Source organism: Aythya ferina (genome assembly GCF_964211825.1).
Source record: "Aythya ferina genome assembly, chromosome: 1".
In the NCBI taxonomy this organism is placed as follows: Eukaryota; Metazoa; Chordata; class Aves; order Anseriformes; family Anatidae; genus Aythya; species Aythya ferina.
In genome coordinates this window covers 60,737,317-60,756,315 of record NC_140296.1, presented here as the reverse complement: position 1 = coordinate 60,756,315, position 18,999 = coordinate 60,737,317, and the positions used below count along the sequence as shown (strand labels likewise).

The window sequence follows — 18,999 nt, the reverse complement described above, 5'->3', positions numbered from 1 at the left end:
GGTGAGAAAAGAAAGAAATCTAATTGACTGAAAAAAAAACACAACACAAACAGACGCAAAGAAAATCTACTTAGTCCTTTTACAGGTCTGTTTTGTTTGTTTAAAACAGATTTGTACAATATATTTAAAATTGCACAAGACAAATAAACAAACAAAAAGCCCTATAGTTATCCTAGGGATTGGGTCCAGATTTCTGGGATACAAAAGTATTTTTTAATTTTTGTGGTTGGTTCAGGGTTGTTGAATTTTTCTTTACTGTATTGCGGAGAATGGATCATAGCAAAAGCAAGAGAAATACAACAAATATATATGCAGCAATATTTCCATAGATTAATCTGTTCAAAAGAAGACAAAATCCTATTAAAAAAATTGTCAAAGATTCAAATGTGTGTGCATATACTTTCACATATATATTGTATATACACAACATATATATTATTGCAGAAATTATGGAGTCAGAAATCCAATTATACCTACTATATTGTGTCTAATTTCATTACATTTCTTTCTATGCCTGCCTTGTTTACATGTATGTATGCACATATTCCTTGATGGGTAGCAATACTTTGAAGCTGTCAAAACATCTTATGTGTCCTTTTTCCAGTAAAATTAATTGTAATCAGTAAATACTAATAGACTTTAGTAATGTATATATCTTTTGTCCACAGAGGATAAGCAAGCTAGTGGCTACTATTCTATATACTTCTGAGGAGTTTACTTAATCGTCCTGTACATTTAGACTTTCTTTCCCAAATAAATCTCAATGTCAAATAAAAACAAACAAACAAAAAATAAATAAACAGAAACCAGCTGACACCACCATTTCATGATAGGCAATCTAGTGTTTGATGATTCTTCCTTATCCTTTATGCTTCAATTTTTTTTTTTTTTTTTTTTTTTTTTTTGATGGAACAAAATTAAAATGCACTTGTGTTTTAGTTTTCCATTTCTGGATAATAAAATGGTCCTGCTCATGCTATACTTTGTGGTCAACTCTTCTTTGATTTGTTTCACGGACAAGAAATTACTTCAAAGCCAAAAGCCATATCTTTACAGCTGTTGTTTAGAGTCTCCCATTGTCTAAAATAAATTGGCTTTCTGGTAATCACATGATATTTTTTATCTCACAAGTACGTCTGGTGTGTTTCCTGTTTTGGGTTCACTTATTAAACTGAAGAAAAGGTTTCAGAAGCTGGTGGTGTGGGAGAGAGACTGAATTGGCAGCTTTATTAAAATTCATTATTTTTTTTCCTGAAAAATGCATTGGAAAAGAAGAAAACTGCACTAAGCATAACAACAGAATCAAAGGATTTCAGAAGAGTCTGACTGCACCAAAAAAAGTACCATCGCCATCCAAGGATATTTTGGCTCGTCTTCGTGGTATTGTAAGTTGAAGTTCGTCCCCTTCTTCTAATTTTGCAATGCCTGGCAAAAAAAATGGAATATTTTAAAATTAATATTTCACAGACATTATTTTTATTAATGGTGTTCAAAATGTTATTACACATCATCTTATAAATGTAAGCATGGCTTGTTACTTGTGACAAGTGCTTGTTTTATCTTTAGGTACAATCACACAGATTTCAGCCTACTGAAATCTGACACTTAGCATCCTCTGTGGAGCTGGATCTAACTTTCTTTCCTTAGCAATTCCATTCTTCACTCATTGTGTCAAAGTTCACTTAAGCTAACGCTGCAAAAAAAAAATAATCACCTAACTGCAGTGCAATCAGATCCCCCATCTTATGGTGATGAGACAGTCAAGGTCAGCACTGGGCATTGCTGGTCCTAGACCATTCAGTTCCCACACTTCTAGAGGAGGTCTCATCAGCTTTACCAAACAAATGAAGTTACCATACATCAGCTGATCCACTGCAACTGCAGAGCACAAAAGTCTGCTTCCTGCAAGCCACACATCAGCTGATGTGGTAACAGAAAGCACCTTGCCTTCCAGTTGCAATCACTGAACTGAGAACAAAACTAACATCTGCAGCAACACGTGCTCAACAACATGAGATACTGCAGTAAAATTCAGTTTTCCAGGTGAAAGCAGAGGGTGGGAGTTTTGGAAGCAGGAACGACGATGTGGCAGAATGGAATACATGAAATTAATCTCTACTTAAAAAAAAAAAAAAAAAAAAAAAGAGAGAAAAGCTTCCTTCCCAGCCCCATTTGTTTAGTACCACCACTTGCCAACAGTCAGGTCTTATTACTGAATGTAACCCACTTTTTATAGAAGACAGAGAAAAAAAAAAAAAAAGACAGATTTTATTCACATAGATTTTGCTAGAGAATAACAAAATCAAAAACCCCCACATCCCTGACAAAGGAGAAAGACAGACAGGTAAGAGCTACTGAATGAGGTTTGATAGGCCTGGACAATAATTCCTTAAATGCTGCTGCAGGAAAATATACACATATAAGCACTAAGCCTGCTGGACTTGCATTAAATATTTTAATTGGTCTTTTTTTGTGGTGTTTCTAATTTGTGCAGTCAAAAAGAGCTCTTTATAGAATTAACTTTTTCATCTAACCAGATAGTAAAATTGCATTAGCCATTATTAGGAGTGGAGATTTAAGCTGGTAAATGACTTTAGAATGACAACTATTATTTGGATGGTTGGACCAGATGGTCTTGGAGACCTTTACCAACCTTAATGATTCTAGAATGGATCGAATCTTTGAAAAGCCCACAGTGAAGTGCACAAAAATTGTGTGGCTAAAACTCATGCATGATATATTAAAGCAGAACACAGCTCCTAAATACGTTTTAGTGGGATACGTAAACGTGGAACCCAACACCTAAATTAAACTCAGTTCTTCAGCAGGGACAGTACGTACTACTTTTGTCTGCCTCAAGCACCTAACTGTGAAAGCACCAAAGTATCCAAGCACTTTATACAGTTAATGTAGAGACAGGAGTCAGATCATCTAAGTGAGATGCATGTAGTTCAACTGCTGATGCTTTATATAAAGCTATACTTTTTGAATGTGTTTTGTAGTTTTGCAATTAACCAAATCCATTTTCCTTAGAACTGCTACAATTCTTAATCACCCACCATTTAATACAGTTTATTTGCAAACAATGAGAAGGAAAATTTAGATGTTTACCAGCGGTATAGCAAGAATTATTCGGATAAGACTGTGGCATATTTTGGATGCAGCGAAATAATGTCACCAAGCTCAGATCATCACCAAACACATGGGCCTTCTTCCTCTGTATTAGATGTCCCATAGCAAATGTTGTATCTGTATATAAAACCTACAGAATGAAGAGGTACAGACTTCAAATATATTGTATGCAGACATTAAAAATCCTTTAAAAGTCAGATGCTGAAGTGAATTGAGCATTCTTACCTGGCCATATATGAAAAAATATCCTGTTTCTTTGATCACTATTTTATTTCCATGTTCTTCCAGAGCTGTTCCACGTTTAAAGCTCAGAAGCCAAGGGACAATGCTTGAATCATCTAAAAGAAACAAGAATGTTGGGGTAATCAGAAGAAAAATACAACAAACACCACCACCACCAACAAAAAAACAGCACCACAAACAGACACAAATGTACTTCCCTAGTTATCATCTGCCAAAATTGAATAAAGCTGACTACTAGTTAAGACTTCCAGTCTCTCTAGCTGTATTTCCCCCAAAAAAGAGGATATTTGCAAGAGCTGCCCAGATGCAACGACCACATTATTTTATTTATTTATTTATTTTAAAATTGGGCCATATAACTCAGTTAGTGCTTTGAAGTTAATTAAAATAAGACAGAAGATCTAAAACATAGAACAGTGAGCAATAAAATGTGGAATATATTCCTACCTTTCTGTTGGATATCACTTTTGCTGTCAGCGATGAGTTGCAAGCAGGCCTGTAGCACTGCAAAGTGAAAGCATACATGTCATTTGTACAACAGAGTAAGCTTTTTGAAGCTACTTCAAAAAAATGGAAGAACACAAAACAAAATTATATTCTTTGTCTCACCACCTATTTGAAAACAGAATCTATCTTACTCAAACATGCCAAAACAAAATTCATACAGCAACATGCACTAGATAGTTCTCAGAGAGCTACAGCTAAGCAGCATATAAATTTTACTTGCTTGTTTTAATCTTTGGTCCTAACTGAGTTTAAAAAGTGCAGCAGTAAGTTAAGTAAGCTATGAATCAGATCAATTAGCAATTAGCCTTGTTAATTTTTTAACTAAAAGCTCAACCCCCCCCCCCCCAAAAAAAATAAAAATAAAAAACAACAACCCTGCCAGCTATGACAGATACCAGTTTTTCTAACAGTATTTATTATATTGCTAAAAATAGTTTCCAGTCATGGTTTGTGTAAAATGTTAATCATATATACTGGTTACGTGGTACTTTCAAGAACAGTAAAATCAAATTCTCAACATCCATATGCATGTACCCTCCATATATTTTCAGATGCATGCAGTCAATCACCCTGTACTAAGAGAGAAAGTACAGAGATGACTGGTAGCAAATAAATGCACACATAACAAATACCTTAGTATCTGACAAAAAAAAAAAAAGCATTACTCAAAACTCTAGGTGTTGGAGACACGAGAAAATAGGACGTTGATCAGAGAAAAATACTGTGACATAATATGATGTGATATATATTCTGAGATATGATAAAATAAAGGCTCCCAAGAGAAACAGAGATTAAGAAAAAAATATATATCTGCTAACCACATATGTCAGTGAAGAGGATAAAAGACAAGAGGATGGTTGCATTTGCAAATAGCAGGTTTTCAGGAAAACATCAGGTTGTAGTGGCATTTTGAAGGCTGGAAAACACAGTTGTACTATTTATTGAACTTCATTTACTGCACTTAGAAACCAATACTAAGTTAAGAGAAGAAAATTCTGCTTTGGACTGCTGAATCTCTTTGTTTGCCTTGTTGTTGTTTTTCAGATAAAAATGCCATGGGCTAGATTCAGATCCCCCCCTTGCTGCAAAGGGCAGTGACCTACTCTGAGATCTTATTTCTGTCCTGTCAGTGGTACCCCTGTGCACACCCCTGTGTTCATCAGCATCCACTTCTCTGTGCAGTGTACAGAGTGACAAGGTTGGAGAAGAAAGTGGTCTCCTGTCTGTACCTTTCTCCTTTCAAGGAGGCTGTCAGGGGAGGGCTAGATGCTCTATAGCACATCAGTGGCGCTCACAGACAGTGGACAAAATTCACATGCAAGTCTGGGAATGCTTCAATGTCACAAGAATTAAGAACCTATGAGCCCTACTGACATTAACAGGAACACTATCCTGCAGTCAACACTTCCTTTAACATGCCAAAATCTATGGATTTTCAAACCAAGAATTTAAAGGCATTTATATTCCCTGCCATTTGATAAGTAATAGAAAACCAAGACAACATAAAATCAAAAACAGTGTTTTACTTTACAGTGATTTTTTTTTTATTTCTTTTACAAAAATCATACTTGTAAGTGACAACATTTTCGGAAACTTCCAAATAAAATCAAAATGTGATTTCTGGAGTTGCACAACAACAACAACAACAAAAAGCATGTCAGGCAATTTACTTCACAAGGTATTCATTTACTTTCGTTTGGAACAAAATGCCTTCCTGGTGAATGGAATTGGCAGTAATCTAAATACGTCTAATTTTTCCTGCTTTTAAAGGAACTCACTAGTGTGGCCATTGAAATTTCCACTGTCCAAATAAGAGAGGAAACTGCCCTCATTCACAGTTTGTAGCTCTGGATTTGTGATTTGATTCTTAGCAGCACTGAAAAGCTATTCATCATTCATCAGAACTGCCACACAGTAATTAAAATCAGCAAGCTAGGTACAATCTGAGAACTTTTTCATATTTTAAAGACACTTTAAAAACACAGTTCTGCTGCAGTTTACAAATACCTGCTCTCTTCTCTCTGGGGACAGCGACAGGACCTGAGGGAATGGCATGGAGCTGGGACAGGGGAGAGTCAGGCTGGGTGTTAAGGAAAGGTTCTGCACCCAGAGGGTGGTCGGGCACTGGGACAGGCTCCCCAGGGCAGTGGTCACAGCACCGAGCTGCTGGAGTTCAAGGAGTGTTTGGACAACGCTCTCAGACAGAGTTTCGTTTTTGGGTGGTCCTGTGTGGAGCCAGGAGTTGGACTCAGTGATTCCTGTAGGTCCCTTCCAACTCTGGATATTCTGTGATTCTATGGTATCAAATCTACACACTCTCTCTACAAAAATCTGTCTTTTCCTTTCATGTATGCAGACTCTGAAGTCTTTAAGGCTGCGCAGAATATAGTGAGTTTGCCTTTCAGGGAGAAATATGGATACAGAAGTGTCATGACAATACAGAGCACAGAAACCAGCACAGTGGCCCTTTTACCTAAAGCCACAAAAAGGAAAAATAATTTCCTAAAAACTGTTTGGGGAATTTAACCACAAGATACTTAAAAAAAAAAAAAAAAAAAAAAAAAAAAAAAAGTTCAGAAGCCAATACCATCAAATAACTATTTCCAGTATATACAAATACTTCACTTTGACCTGTGAAAAACACATATGCTTAAAATCAACTAATTCACTGAAACAAATTCAAAGCAAACAACATAATTAGTTATTAAAGAGAAAGAAAGGATATACAGAGTATATTTTCTAGGGAAAGTAATAGAGATGTTAAGTAACATTGTTAAATGTTAGCAATTCTATTCCAAGAAGAACACAAATCTGAATTGCAATATGAGGAATATATGCATTACCAAATACGGCTTGACTATTTACTATCAGTACAGAGCAGAAAAAGTCAAAAGCTCTACCCAAGTATGCTTCAGTTCAGTGTAAATCAAACCTGACTATCTGCTTTGTAGTATAAAGGATTTTTGAATATTTAATAATGTAAGCAGAACACAGGATTGATAAAATACTTCTCTAAAACATGTAAAAATATCTGAAGTGTGCACCACCATGAGGACTTGCTGTACAAAACAACGTGTACCTAGAACAGTAATGTGTGCCCTGACCTCTTTTGACTTCAGATGATAGCTTTGCTTTGATGAGAATTTTTTTTTTTTTTTTTTTTTACTCTTCTGATATAAACCACGCTGTGGGGTGTGAGTGAGAAGAACATTTCAGACTCTTCCATGAAGAGAACAGACAATTCTGAAGAAGTTAATGATTACAGATGTCTTTACAAACCACAGCTAGCACTTGAAAGAATGTGTTCTTTACTAGTTGAGAAATGTAACCACAATTTCAAAAAAAAAACACAACCAAAAACTCCCAAAACAACAACAAAAACAATAAAAAACACCTCTCAAAAACAAACACATTTAGCTTTTGCAGAAGGATAAGAACTTTGTCTTCTGCATATCCATGTAGTTCTCTTCTGCATATCAGTAATATCAAATTCCCCCTCCTTCTCCTTGTTTTAACATGCATAATCATTTTAATACCTTGTAATCTAACTTTGTAATCCATCCAAAGAAAATCGCAAGTTTGTTATCTATGAACTTGTGCATAAATTGGTAAATTTTGGTTTCTGAGTATCTGTGGCCCAAGACATCTATCTCAACTTTTGCTGAAACAAACAAACTTTTGCTGAGCCTTAAAAAGAGACCTGCTTGCTTGGGTTCCTTCTTTGGTCTTGATGTATACACTGTAGATTTCCTGAAACACACTTAAACACAAGGTAATTTAATTTATAAATGATATGTATGTTCTTGAACAATTTGCAGCTTTTTTTTTTCTTCCTTTTAACTTTTTAATTTATTGCCACAAGATATCTTCCTTTACTTTTTGCTTGTGCAGGTTTATAGACCGACCAATTTGGCACTTTTTAATTAAGACGTCTTTATGGTGCATTAATCATGGATTAAATCAGTCACTGCATTAAAATGGCTTAGTCATCATTACACATACGATTCAGATCTAACAAGTATCTTTGAAGTATTGCTGGCATCATTTTAATCTTAATGGAATTAGAAGTAATGTGTTACAATTAGTATAATCAGGAATAATTTACTAAGAATTAAGAATAGTTTATATAGACTTCTATTATGCAGCATAAAGCAATTTTTTTTTTTTTTTTTTTTTAATTAGAGCCTATTTTGTGTATTTTTTATTGCACAGAGGTCTGTATAATATGCAACACTGATTCGTTCGTTCAGTAGGTGGAATTCTTCATGTAAAATTGTAAGCACTGGATGAAGTCTTTTTCTACTCTTTCACATAGAAATGTTCACTTCCTTTAGAGTTAGCCTGTTGTCAGCAGAAACAAAAAAGAATAACATCTCTTTTGAGATTTTTTTTTTTTTTTAGCACTCATATTTCTCCTCTTCAAACAATAAAATAAGAAGTATTTGGTGAGGGAATTTTATATGCAGCATTTGCTTAGACCAGTAAGAAAAGGTCAGCTTTCTTGACTTAAAGATCTCTGAAGTCAAGTTCCACCCATAAAAGTTCATACTGTCTGTCTGTCATGGATATCTAAAACAATAGCATATGGAGTCAAAACACTTCTAATCAGCAAATGTACCAATTTGCCAAAAAATCAAATATATCAAGAGTAATGGCAAAGGGGATGCCTTCTCACTACTTAGTGCTTGCATGACACCAGTTGTTTCCTGTGGATGCAAATGACATGGCAAAAGAACCTGGAAACAGCTAGTAAGAAATTGCCAGGCTAAGTTAGCCTGTTTCACTGCTTTGTGGACTTAGAATTTCTCTTCTGTGCCTTTCATACACACACCTGGTTGAAATGGATAACCTCAGTATACTGAAGTAAATAATGTCCACAGGTGCCCCAGTTTGATCGCACCAGAACTTTGCAAATTTGAGCTTACAGAAGACCTGATGCTCACCTTGCTAGCCAACCATGGGAATCAGATCACACAGAGATGATTGGAACAAGGCACCTAGAGAGCGTGCAAATGAAACTTGGCATTTGTACTCTGAACTGTCTCAAGTAATAAAGCTGTATCTTGTTCCTGGACTGAAGGATATATACATCTTATAGAGAAGCACGCTGGCAAGACAGTCAATAATTGGGATCAGGGTAATGTGTGTGTGCGCTCATGTGGGTGTGTTTCTGTTGTGTAGCAAGTTTTCCTCTACAGGCAAAATTTATAAAAAGAATGACAAATTAAAAGAAAAGTATTTCTGTTCTTAAGTGTCCTGATATGACACCTGCTAGAAGTGGTTAGATGATCTATATCTGCCTGCATATTAATAATATGCATCTTTCAAAATCACCCATTAACTCCTACTCATTGTATCAAGAACTCTGTTTCTGACTGTTAAGTGTGCAGCTTTCTCTGCAATTGATGCTCAAAACCCATCTCTTCAGCCCACTTGTGCTGGAAACTTTTCTCAGGACATGAGATGTACAAATTCTGATGACTAATACTTTTACGCATGAACATAGAAAAATGCCTAGCCTATAAAAATATGAAAGAAAGCACTGTATTAGATCTATTTTCATTCAATTGTCATTTTAATTAAAATTACAATTTGTGGCCACTTTTATGCACACAGTATCAAGCAAATGTATATTACAAATATATTAAAAAGGAAAATTCCATATATTCAAGAAGAGTTGAGCTAGGTCTGAAAAGAATCAAGGGCATCCATTACCAGAATTTAATTATCAATGTTAAAAAAAAAATCACAACTTTATTTATGAACAACAACAAAAGGTTCTCTTTTACTTCTGTTCTCTGAAGAGACATAAGAGAAGCAATTCTATATCAGTGACATTCTCAAATATTCACTTTCTAAGGAACTGGTATGTGTTGAATTGAAATTATGGCTCAACAATTAATTCTGAGACTAGACTCTGCTTTGAGAGCTTGTTGAAGCAAACAGAAATAGCACAAGAACAAAGCACCTCACTCAATACCCTAATTTATCTGCCATCATACTGGACTGAATGCAGTGAATCTGTGGGATACTTTAGAGGCTGCCAGGATTCCAATACTCCGCAATGGATGCAGGAAGATAAAAACACAGGGGTAGTAATTTTATGTTTATGACCAATGAACTGACAGAATTCAGGACCAGGCACAAAAACATGTTATTTTTTTTTCAATCACTCTACTATAACAAAATTTAACATTGACTAGCAGGTTCATGGTCATCAGTGGAGAGAAGTCTGGTCTGAGAAAATTAAGCTCTAAAGAGCTTACTTTGCTGTTATTACAGCAGGTAGAAAGGTAACTCAGTGTAACAGATGACCTTTTATGTAAGGAAAAGATTTATAATATATATATATATATATATATATTAAAAATATATACATACAAAATACAATGGCCGTGTTAGATTTTTTTTTTTGTAGTAGGTCAGCCTATATAGGTTTTCCTGTTCAAATGAATGTTCCTATTCTATGCTTTCTGTTATCTATTCAAAACAATTTAACAAAAAAAAAAATATTAAAAAAAGCCTACAAAAATATGAAGCAGCTTAATTAGAAGTTCAGGTGAAGAAATACATATAGATACAATCAGAGGTAGCTACCTGATGAGAAGAGTCTTAAGTCTGCCAGAAGAAAGCTGAGGAGCTCAAAACCCTACTCTGCCCCATGAACCCTCAAAGAGCAATAAGAATAAAGTTGAAAACTACAGTGAAGGGAACTGAATAACTTGCAAAATACTGATGCTATAATATTCATTAAAAATAAAATAAAAAAGACATGCCTCCTCATTTTGGTGATAGCTGTGGTTTAGGTATAACGGATCACTAGATTTTATTTGGAAGACATTGGGGTGGGGAGAGCAGTGAAGTTCTGTGACTCCCACTATAGGAAACAGGCTACAAGAAATACAATTTAAGTAATTTTGTCTTACATCCTGGTTGTGAAATCACTCTTAGCCAAGACCCTGAACCAAAAATTTAACGAAATACAATAAATCTCATTTAAACCTATGTATTTTGGGTCACGTCCTATATGAATACTCTCTTTTTAGAGACTTGGAAGTAAGCAGAATGATACCATAGAACTTAAATTTCATTTAGCTTGCTGAAGCTTAACTGAAAAACATTTCACATCAATTATTTAATCAAAAGCACATTTTAAGTGATCTCTGATTTAGACTTTATCTACTCGTTGTTAACTTAACACATTTTAAATTAATCAGTAATTCAATATTTCAGCTCCCATCAGTCAAAACAATCTAAAACTATCTATAAGGGGATTTAATAGATTTAGCAATTTAGGAATATTTCTAGTTACTCAGTGTAATTATAACATGCATATTGTTATGTTTAAATGCTGTATTTCATCCTATCAAACATCAATGTATTTGGAAAGAAAATAACTAAAAGAAATTGAGTATTTTATCCCTGAAGGAAACAAGTATATCCCATTAATATATTGACATTATAAAACACATCAGAGGTGTTTTTACATAGCAGTCAATAGTGTTTTCTGCAGCATCTTTTTAAAAGGCTACAGTAAAAAAAAAACTTACTGCATAGGAATGCCTTTATTAATTTTGATAATTATATTAATAGATTGTTTTATGTGGAAGTAATGCTAATTTTTTGAATTTCTTGTAGTCTGCTTCTTCAGACAGGTACAAGCTAGCTGTTCTCTTTGAAAGCTCCTACTTCCTTAAAGTGAGGGAGCTTTCTTGCTACTTCTCTCTTTTAGGATGACTATGTTTTCCCAGAAAAATGACTTGACAATTTTTTTTTTTTTTTTTTTTTTAATAATGGTTTTCCCTCCTTAATATTTATCAGAGAGAAACAAATTAGACATTACCCTGAATTGAGAATGATGGATTTAGAATTGATCAATTTCCAATCTGAACAATTTCAAGTTGCCTTACTCAGCTCTACAGCTCATCATTGAGAAGTAACATAGCTACAAGATAAAGAATTAATATTCAAAATTCAACCTGCAGATAGCAGAAACATCTGGTACCTTAAACAGTGCGGTAATCATCAAGCAAATGCAGTTCACAACATTCATTTGATAATAACTGTATTCAGTTGCAAAAATCATAATAGGCTCTGGGAGCATTCATCAGCCTACAGGAGGAGATATGTGCCAAGAACTGCTGCTAGTCTCCCAAAAGCATCCACCTGCAGCATCCCAACCCACTTTGCGAGGTGCTATTTACCTGTTTCTTCCGTGTGGATGGCAGACCTTCTCCCCCTGTTTCTGCTCCCGTTCGAGATTTCCTTTCGGAAACTTTCAGCTGGGCTAGGGCCAGGAAGCTTGTTCTCCTAACGGGGACAGGCAGCAGTTGGTGAGAGCAGCCTCGTTCCCTGCAAGCTCGAGCCCTGCGAGCCACAGCCACCACTCCAGCTTACCTGCCTGGCACCAGCTGCAGAGGCTTGCAGGAAGGAAGAAACAGGGGCACCTGCTTTCTCGTCATCAGGGGAGACGGCTCGCCGCTCTAGTGGAGACCTTGCCTGGACCCTGTAGATCAGCTCGTGGCGCAGAGCTTCTAGCTCTGTTTTCAGGGTGAGAACATGGTAAAGAGACACTGCTGCAAGACAAGAGGACAGGAGCATTGCAAGCCACAGGAATGTGACAGAAAAAAGTCCCGTGGTGCCTGAAGCAGCACCAGGGGGGGCAGAGGGAGAGGAGGCGGTATCCTTCTGTTGGATGACGTGCACACAGTCCACGGATTTCATCGCTGCTCTTTCCTCACTAAAGCCAGAGGGAGAGTTCAGCTGTCCCCTTCCGAGGTGCAATCCATGTTACCAGTTGCTCTGTGAAACTAAGGGCATCCAGAATAAGTGAACAAAACGCCCAGATCATTTCCTGTCATATGAAGCCGTTGATACAACCATTAAACTTAATGTACAGAGTGAAAGTTTAACATTCAGTCTCCGTTTAGCTTTCTTCTTTCTGTGCTGCATTTTGGCAATGAATACTTTCTCATGAACTGCTTGCTCAACCTGCCTTCCTCCTTTCACTTTCAGCTATTTATTTTTGTGGCAACTTGCTTTTACTATTTCCCATTATCTTGAAATTTATGCACAACTGGTACCGCTGGTATTTAGAGCCTTATCTAGAATTGCAGAAACAATGTAAGGTTTCCTGGTAGCCTTTCATCCAGTTCCATTTAAAAGAGATAAACATATAGCAATGTGTGTTCTTGTAGGTATATACATATATATGTATATAATGTGTATATGTTTTATATATATATATATATAAATGTATATGCATATATATCCAAAGTGACTATATGCCTGCAGAGTGGGTAGCCTATTCAAATATCAAATTTTGTTGTTTCCTGAACACAAGAGTGAAGAGTATTCTCAGGTATGAGTAAAAAATTATTGGTCTCTCAAGTGTATGAAGTGGCAGAGTCTGCAGTTCAATTTGTCATACGAATTTGGCAAGGGATGACTTTTTATCAGACTCATTTGATAAATACAACTTCTCTGTAGAATTCAAGGACCTGTGTTGCTGCACAAGAGGACCCACAGAATGGGGAGAGCCAACCTAGAAGGGAGGGGAAAACTAGAGGATGGGAAAGGACAAGAGAGGAGAAAGAAAAACAGGGAAAGAACAGAGGGGTAAAGAAAGAAAATAACATTTAGAGAACTTCAAAAAGGAAACTTTAAACATACATGCTGAAGTTTTTGAGGTGAATCCTTTATATCTGTCCTAAGCTCATCTCTTTAAATTGTTACTAATCCTTTAATTTTAAAAGCCACATTAGAAATTCCTTTCTTTTAACCAAATATCCAAAACATGTTCAAAAGCTTTTTGTATTGTCTTCTCACACAAAAATAACATTTTACTCCTTTTATTAAGAGTTTCAATGATCTGGACCAGATGAAAAAAAAAAAAAGATAAAGATAAAAAGCATTGCAACTAGGATTAAAACCAACAGGTCAACCCCCCACTGCAAACTAATCATTTTTACTGCATAAGTAAACTTATCTTTGCACAAGAGAGAGAACTTTTAAAGGTCTGTCCAAATTACTGTGTGGTGGCATGTGAATTGCATGCTCATGACAATACCTGTCAGAGTAGTTAGTTCAGAACAAGGCGATACTATTGGGAAGGAGAAGGAAGGAACAGAGAGAGCGCAAACAATTCTGTTGCCTCTTCCACATTTATTTCTTAAGACTGTGAGAAATTGGGGTCATTAAAATTTTTATCATCTTTCATTGCAATTCAAGGCATTCTTCTCATTCCTTTGCTACCTCTAACAACTATCCAATATCCTGCATGGACAAATCATTCTTTTCCTAAAAGGAGAGAAAAAAAAAATATAGCATGTATTTTAACACATGGTATTTAATACTGTGTATTTAACTCATGCCTCTAGAAGGCACCTACATACTACATGAAAAGTGATACAGAAACCAGTATATGCAGGAATAAGAGCAGCATCTGTTTTCAAGGTTAATTTAAGGTGTAAATGGGACTGTGTTTTGAAGGAAATTTAAGATGCATTAAAGTATTTTTTTTTTTTTTTTGGAACATGATAAGCAGTTATTAGTACTACACAGAGGTGTCTTGAAGTATCACCAGTAATCAGAACATTATCATCCTAGTACTGTGATAAAAAATAAAATACTATGACAGCTGGAAAAGAAGCGCTATATAAGAAAATGAAACAAAGAATGAAAGTTATAACTAGCTATCCAGCAATACTGAGAAACAATTGGCCACTGAGGTCTCTCTGGTCATTATCATATTAAAAAAAAAAAAAAAAAAAAAAAAAAGCTGACATATAATTAGAATCACTCCAGTTACTTCTACAGAAAATAGGTTGTTCCCAGCCCCCACACCTTCTTTAAATGGGGTCTGTATATGACCTGACAAAATAATTGTGGTGACACAGAGGACTTCTGTAAGACATCTGGCTTTGTCTTGCTTATCATTCTGACAAATGAGAACTTCAAAGGAAAGAGGAGGAAAATCAGAACAACCCACACATGGCAAATTGTTAATTCAACAGGTGTTTCTATTCAAGTATCAAAGGGATTGGTCTGGTTTCAATCTCATATTGTTCTAGTTTCATAAACATTTAAGTGATTTGAAAGAATGTAGTCTGGACAAATTTTGCAACAACAGAAACACAGTGGGAAAATAAATAATGACAGTGAGAGATCAGTCATGAGGGAAACAAACAAACAAACAAACAAACAACAACAACAACAAAAAAAAACACAACACAAAGTGCCTAGAAATATACTTGTACAAATTACATTTTATCACAATCAAGTGAAGTTTCCATAAATAAGATTACTAACCACGTTAAAGTAACATGTAAGAGAGCTGACGATTAACAACAAAAGCAAACAAACAACAACAACAACACATGCTAGTTGTAAAGCCTACTATATGGATTTGTGTGAAGGCGATGCCTCAATGCTTGACTCTCTGCCTTGTCAGAATATAAAGTCTCTATTACTCCTCCTATTAGCAAAATGACAAAGCAGCCCTTAACCCGCTTAAAGCAGTATCAGTAAGGTTAACACAGGCGCAGTTTCTTCTCTACTTTAGACTAAGGTATGACTAAAGAGGACTAAGGAAGGCTTGCTCAGGTTAGGCCTGCCATTAGGAGACACAAGAGGGTGTTGACTCCCACTGAAGAATAGCTCTTCATTGAAACAGAAGCGTAGCATTTGCAGATATATACTGGGGCAAAATATTGTGCTAAAGTAAAAGGTACTGGTAATCATGATTTGAGAGGACTGGTGAAGATGGTTCAGAACAAAAACCCAGAATGACTATACAGGGGATGAAGAACTCATCATGAAAAATGTATTCAGTTTGTGGTTAACACTGTTTCTAGTGCCTGTCTTTCCTGAAAACTCTTCTGCAAAAGTTTGTGCCATATTAAGTCGTTTGACTCAGGCTATATACACTATGCTACAGATGCATGCAGCAAAACCTTAGGGCAACAAGTGACCACCTCAAGCTCAGTTCAAAGCAGCTTTTTCCAAACTATTCCTAGAAAATCAAATGCTGCTACATTAAATTGCAGAAGTGTAGTCTAGCGCATCTAACACTAGAAGCAAGTAGAAGTAAATCTTTACAATAAAGTTATTCTGAAAATATGGTCTATCCTGCATGCATGGTACAGCTGATCCATGTGCACACAGTAAATCCAACCATTTAGTGCCACCTTAGTCTAGATAGTGAGCTATGGTAAACACTTGGGTTGACTGGATAGGGAACCTTCTTAATTTTACCAAGGAAAATTATTAAGAAATGGGTTGGCTGGTCTAAGAATTCTACTTAAGTCAAACTTCTACTTTTGGGAAAAAGAGCATGAGCTAGGTAAAAGTCAAACTAATAAGAATACAAAAAACAGAAAACAAACAAACAAACAAACAAAACCCACCACCACTCGAAACTATTAACGGTGAGAATGGTCACTAGGGGAAATGGTGGATTCTTGAATAAAATCAAGACTGATTAGTCTTCTAAGATATTACAGATGAAACAAACCCTGTAATTTCTGCTAGCAGATAAATTCTTTCATTTTCGTTACGCAGAATATCTGATTAAATAATCAAGATGGGCCCTGATAACCTGCAAATGTATAAAACTTCATCACTACATCTGTGGGGAACCAAAGCAGAGTAGTAAGCAATCACACAGGAAATTTGTGGTTGAACCAGAAAATGAACCCTTGATTTCCTGAAATCCAGCACAGTGTTTTAACCACAAAAGCATCATCTTTGAGGGGGAGGAAAATCTGATAATAAAGTTTATTGTACAAAAGAGAAGCAGATGATTTGAATAAGAAGACTTGGATAAAAACCCAGCTTACTGAAGAAATGTAAAAGTTTACTTAAAACTGTTCTGTTTTTAAAACAGAGGTTGCAGCATCTTGCAGATTCTGCAACACAGAAATTCAGGCCAACGTCAATGGTCATATTAAAAGTACATATCCAGTGGCAAAAGTCCAACTTCACATGCTTCTGAAGTGGCCACAAAATGGAACTGGTCCCTGTGGTTACTACAAAAAGAAAGAAGCCATCATAGCTTACTGTACTATGCAACAACGCACAGAGCAGATAGAGGAGCTCAGAGCAAGCAAAGTATCCATCTTAAATACATTTCAAGTCTTTTCTGATGGTGGACAAGTTGGACAAACTCTTGTGGAGGAGGTCAGAATAAATCCTATATGACAGTTTTCTGCTATTACAGATAACTGCATTCACAGCATTCAGAGATAGCCTTCTGAAGCAGTGCACATTCCCTTCAAGGACACTTAAAAGTTTACTTCAGCCATTAGCCAGGACTACACAGCAACAAACCCAGGGAAGTTACTGCCTCACATATGCATCCAAAATCACTCTATGGATTCTGTGTACAGTGGCTGGGTATTTACAACCTATTATCTTAAAGCTTAGGAAACTAGTGAATGCAGTGCAAATAGAGGATGTGTCATATAAACAGTTTAAATCTTGATTGATATATTAACTTGTTAAAAGAAAAAGAAGTCACGAGATTTTTCTGAAACAAGTGATCCTCTTTTCTCTTTGCCTTTTGACTCAAAATTGCCTAGGACAATGCAAGTGTCTGTATGCCTTTTAAAGATGCCATCCTTGATTTATGTCTCACCTAAGATTTTATTTTTCTACACATCTAGACAATTTAAGTCCAAATCTGGCATGCATACTACACAAAGTAAACATACAGCTGCCTTGCAGCCATCATTACTATTTACATAGATATTACAGTGCTTTGAAAGAGGATAGGAAATGGCACAAGAAAGAAAAGCAATTCTTATGAGTGTCTCTCAAAGTATGCAGCAGAACCAACAAGAAATATAATAAAATATATATATAAAAAAAAAAAAAAAAAAAAAAACAAACAACATAACACGAGATTATATACTACAGCACCTTAATGCCAGCCTCCTCCCTCCACCCCCCTCCCACGACGTTATAGCAATTCCTTCTTACTGCACAGTGGAAAAGGAGCTCTCACTTGTCTTACAGCCTCACTGGTTTGTCTATCCAGCAACACGGAGTATTTCTCCACCTCTTCGACACTATGCAACTTGACAGATTTTACACAGATGGGCTTAAAATGCATTTGTATGGCAGCAAAATAAACAAGAAGCCATGGCCTTTCGTGTGGGAGTGGCTGCTCTTCTACTGCTAAAGTTTGTGGATCTCTAACAGAGGGTACAGGGTGGGGATCCAAATTATTTTCAAATCATAGATGCAGCTATGTAGAAATAATGCTATTTGCTACACTGTTCCTGACTTCTCAAGGGCAGAAAGGGAACGGTACTCTAACTGACCTTTTACTTTGCATTTTTGTAAATAATTACCCCACACCAGACGTAAGCATAATGCAAAACAGCTGTAGAACTTCCTTTCTTTCAATCTTCAAGCAGCAGAATCTGCTCCCTAACTGCTTGTCAAAACTAGCAGCAACATCTCTCTGGAACTTGGAAAATGAACACAATTAGGTTTTATGCCAGCAACTATACCCTTGCAGTACAGCATTATTCAGCTCACTGCTGAAGACTAATAAAGATGTATCTGTCAGTAGATGGGTAAAACCAAGCTCTGTAATGCATTAAAAACATGCCTGCCCTTACATTGCATTATTTTTCAGAGAAAGGAAATTTGTTGTTCAAGACAGAGGAGAGTTATTCTGTACCCACTCAAGCTGAAGCATAACAAATTAATCACATTGATGTTTTCAGCACAATTCCAGAAATACTCAGTTTATCTTCCTTATCTACTTACAGAGAGAGAACTCTGTAAAAAGTCAAAAGTTAAGAACCTGAAAAGGGTCCAAAGGATTTAAAGTTCAGGCCTATTTAGTATCTTGGGGGCAAACCATTTTTGTTTAGCCAGTGGTTCAGTGTTTTCCCATGATCTTACCTATTATCTTTTTCATGGATAGCAGGCCTGCTGCCCTTGGTTTAGGTTTCATTTCTAGCATTTGTTTAGATGTTCATATGCATTTACAAATTTTTACTGTGATTTAGGCAGTCCTTGCAAATTCTGAGAAATTCATATGCCATACTTCCGTCAATATGGGCCTACACATAATATACTAAGAAAATGAATATAGCATCACAT

General features: G+C 36.0%; 1 protein-coding gene across 3 annotated transcripts; it reads right to left on the bottom strand.

Annotated features, from left to right (window-relative positions):
- Positions 1-1,199: 1,199 nt before the first annotated feature.
- TNFSF13B (TNF superfamily member 13b) lies at positions 1,200-18,057 on the bottom strand. 3 transcript variants are annotated; one of them, XM_084505248.1, is made up of 8 exons: positions 17,863-17,912; positions 13,383-13,444; positions 12,280-12,692; positions 12,087-12,192; positions 3,823-3,879; positions 3,358-3,470; positions 3,112-3,262; positions 1,200-1,425 (listed from the first exon to the last, which is right to left on the bottom strand). In XM_084505248.1, the coding sequence occupies exons 3-8, from the start codon at positions 12,604-12,606 to the stop codon at positions 1,313-1,315; spliced, it is 867 nt and encodes a 288-aa protein (XP_084361374.1). In that variant the 5' UTR covers positions 12,607-12,692; positions 13,383-13,444; positions 17,863-17,912; the 3' UTR covers positions 1,200-1,312. The 3 variants fall into 3 exon arrangements, with proteins under 3 accessions (XP_084361374.1, XP_084361373.1, XP_084361375.1); XM_084505247.1 differs by lacking the exon at positions 13,383-13,444 and having other exon boundaries at positions 17,863-18,057; XM_084505249.1 differs by lacking the exon at positions 13,383-13,444 and having other exon boundaries at positions 17,888-18,001.
- Positions 18,058-18,999: the final 942 nt, after the last annotated feature.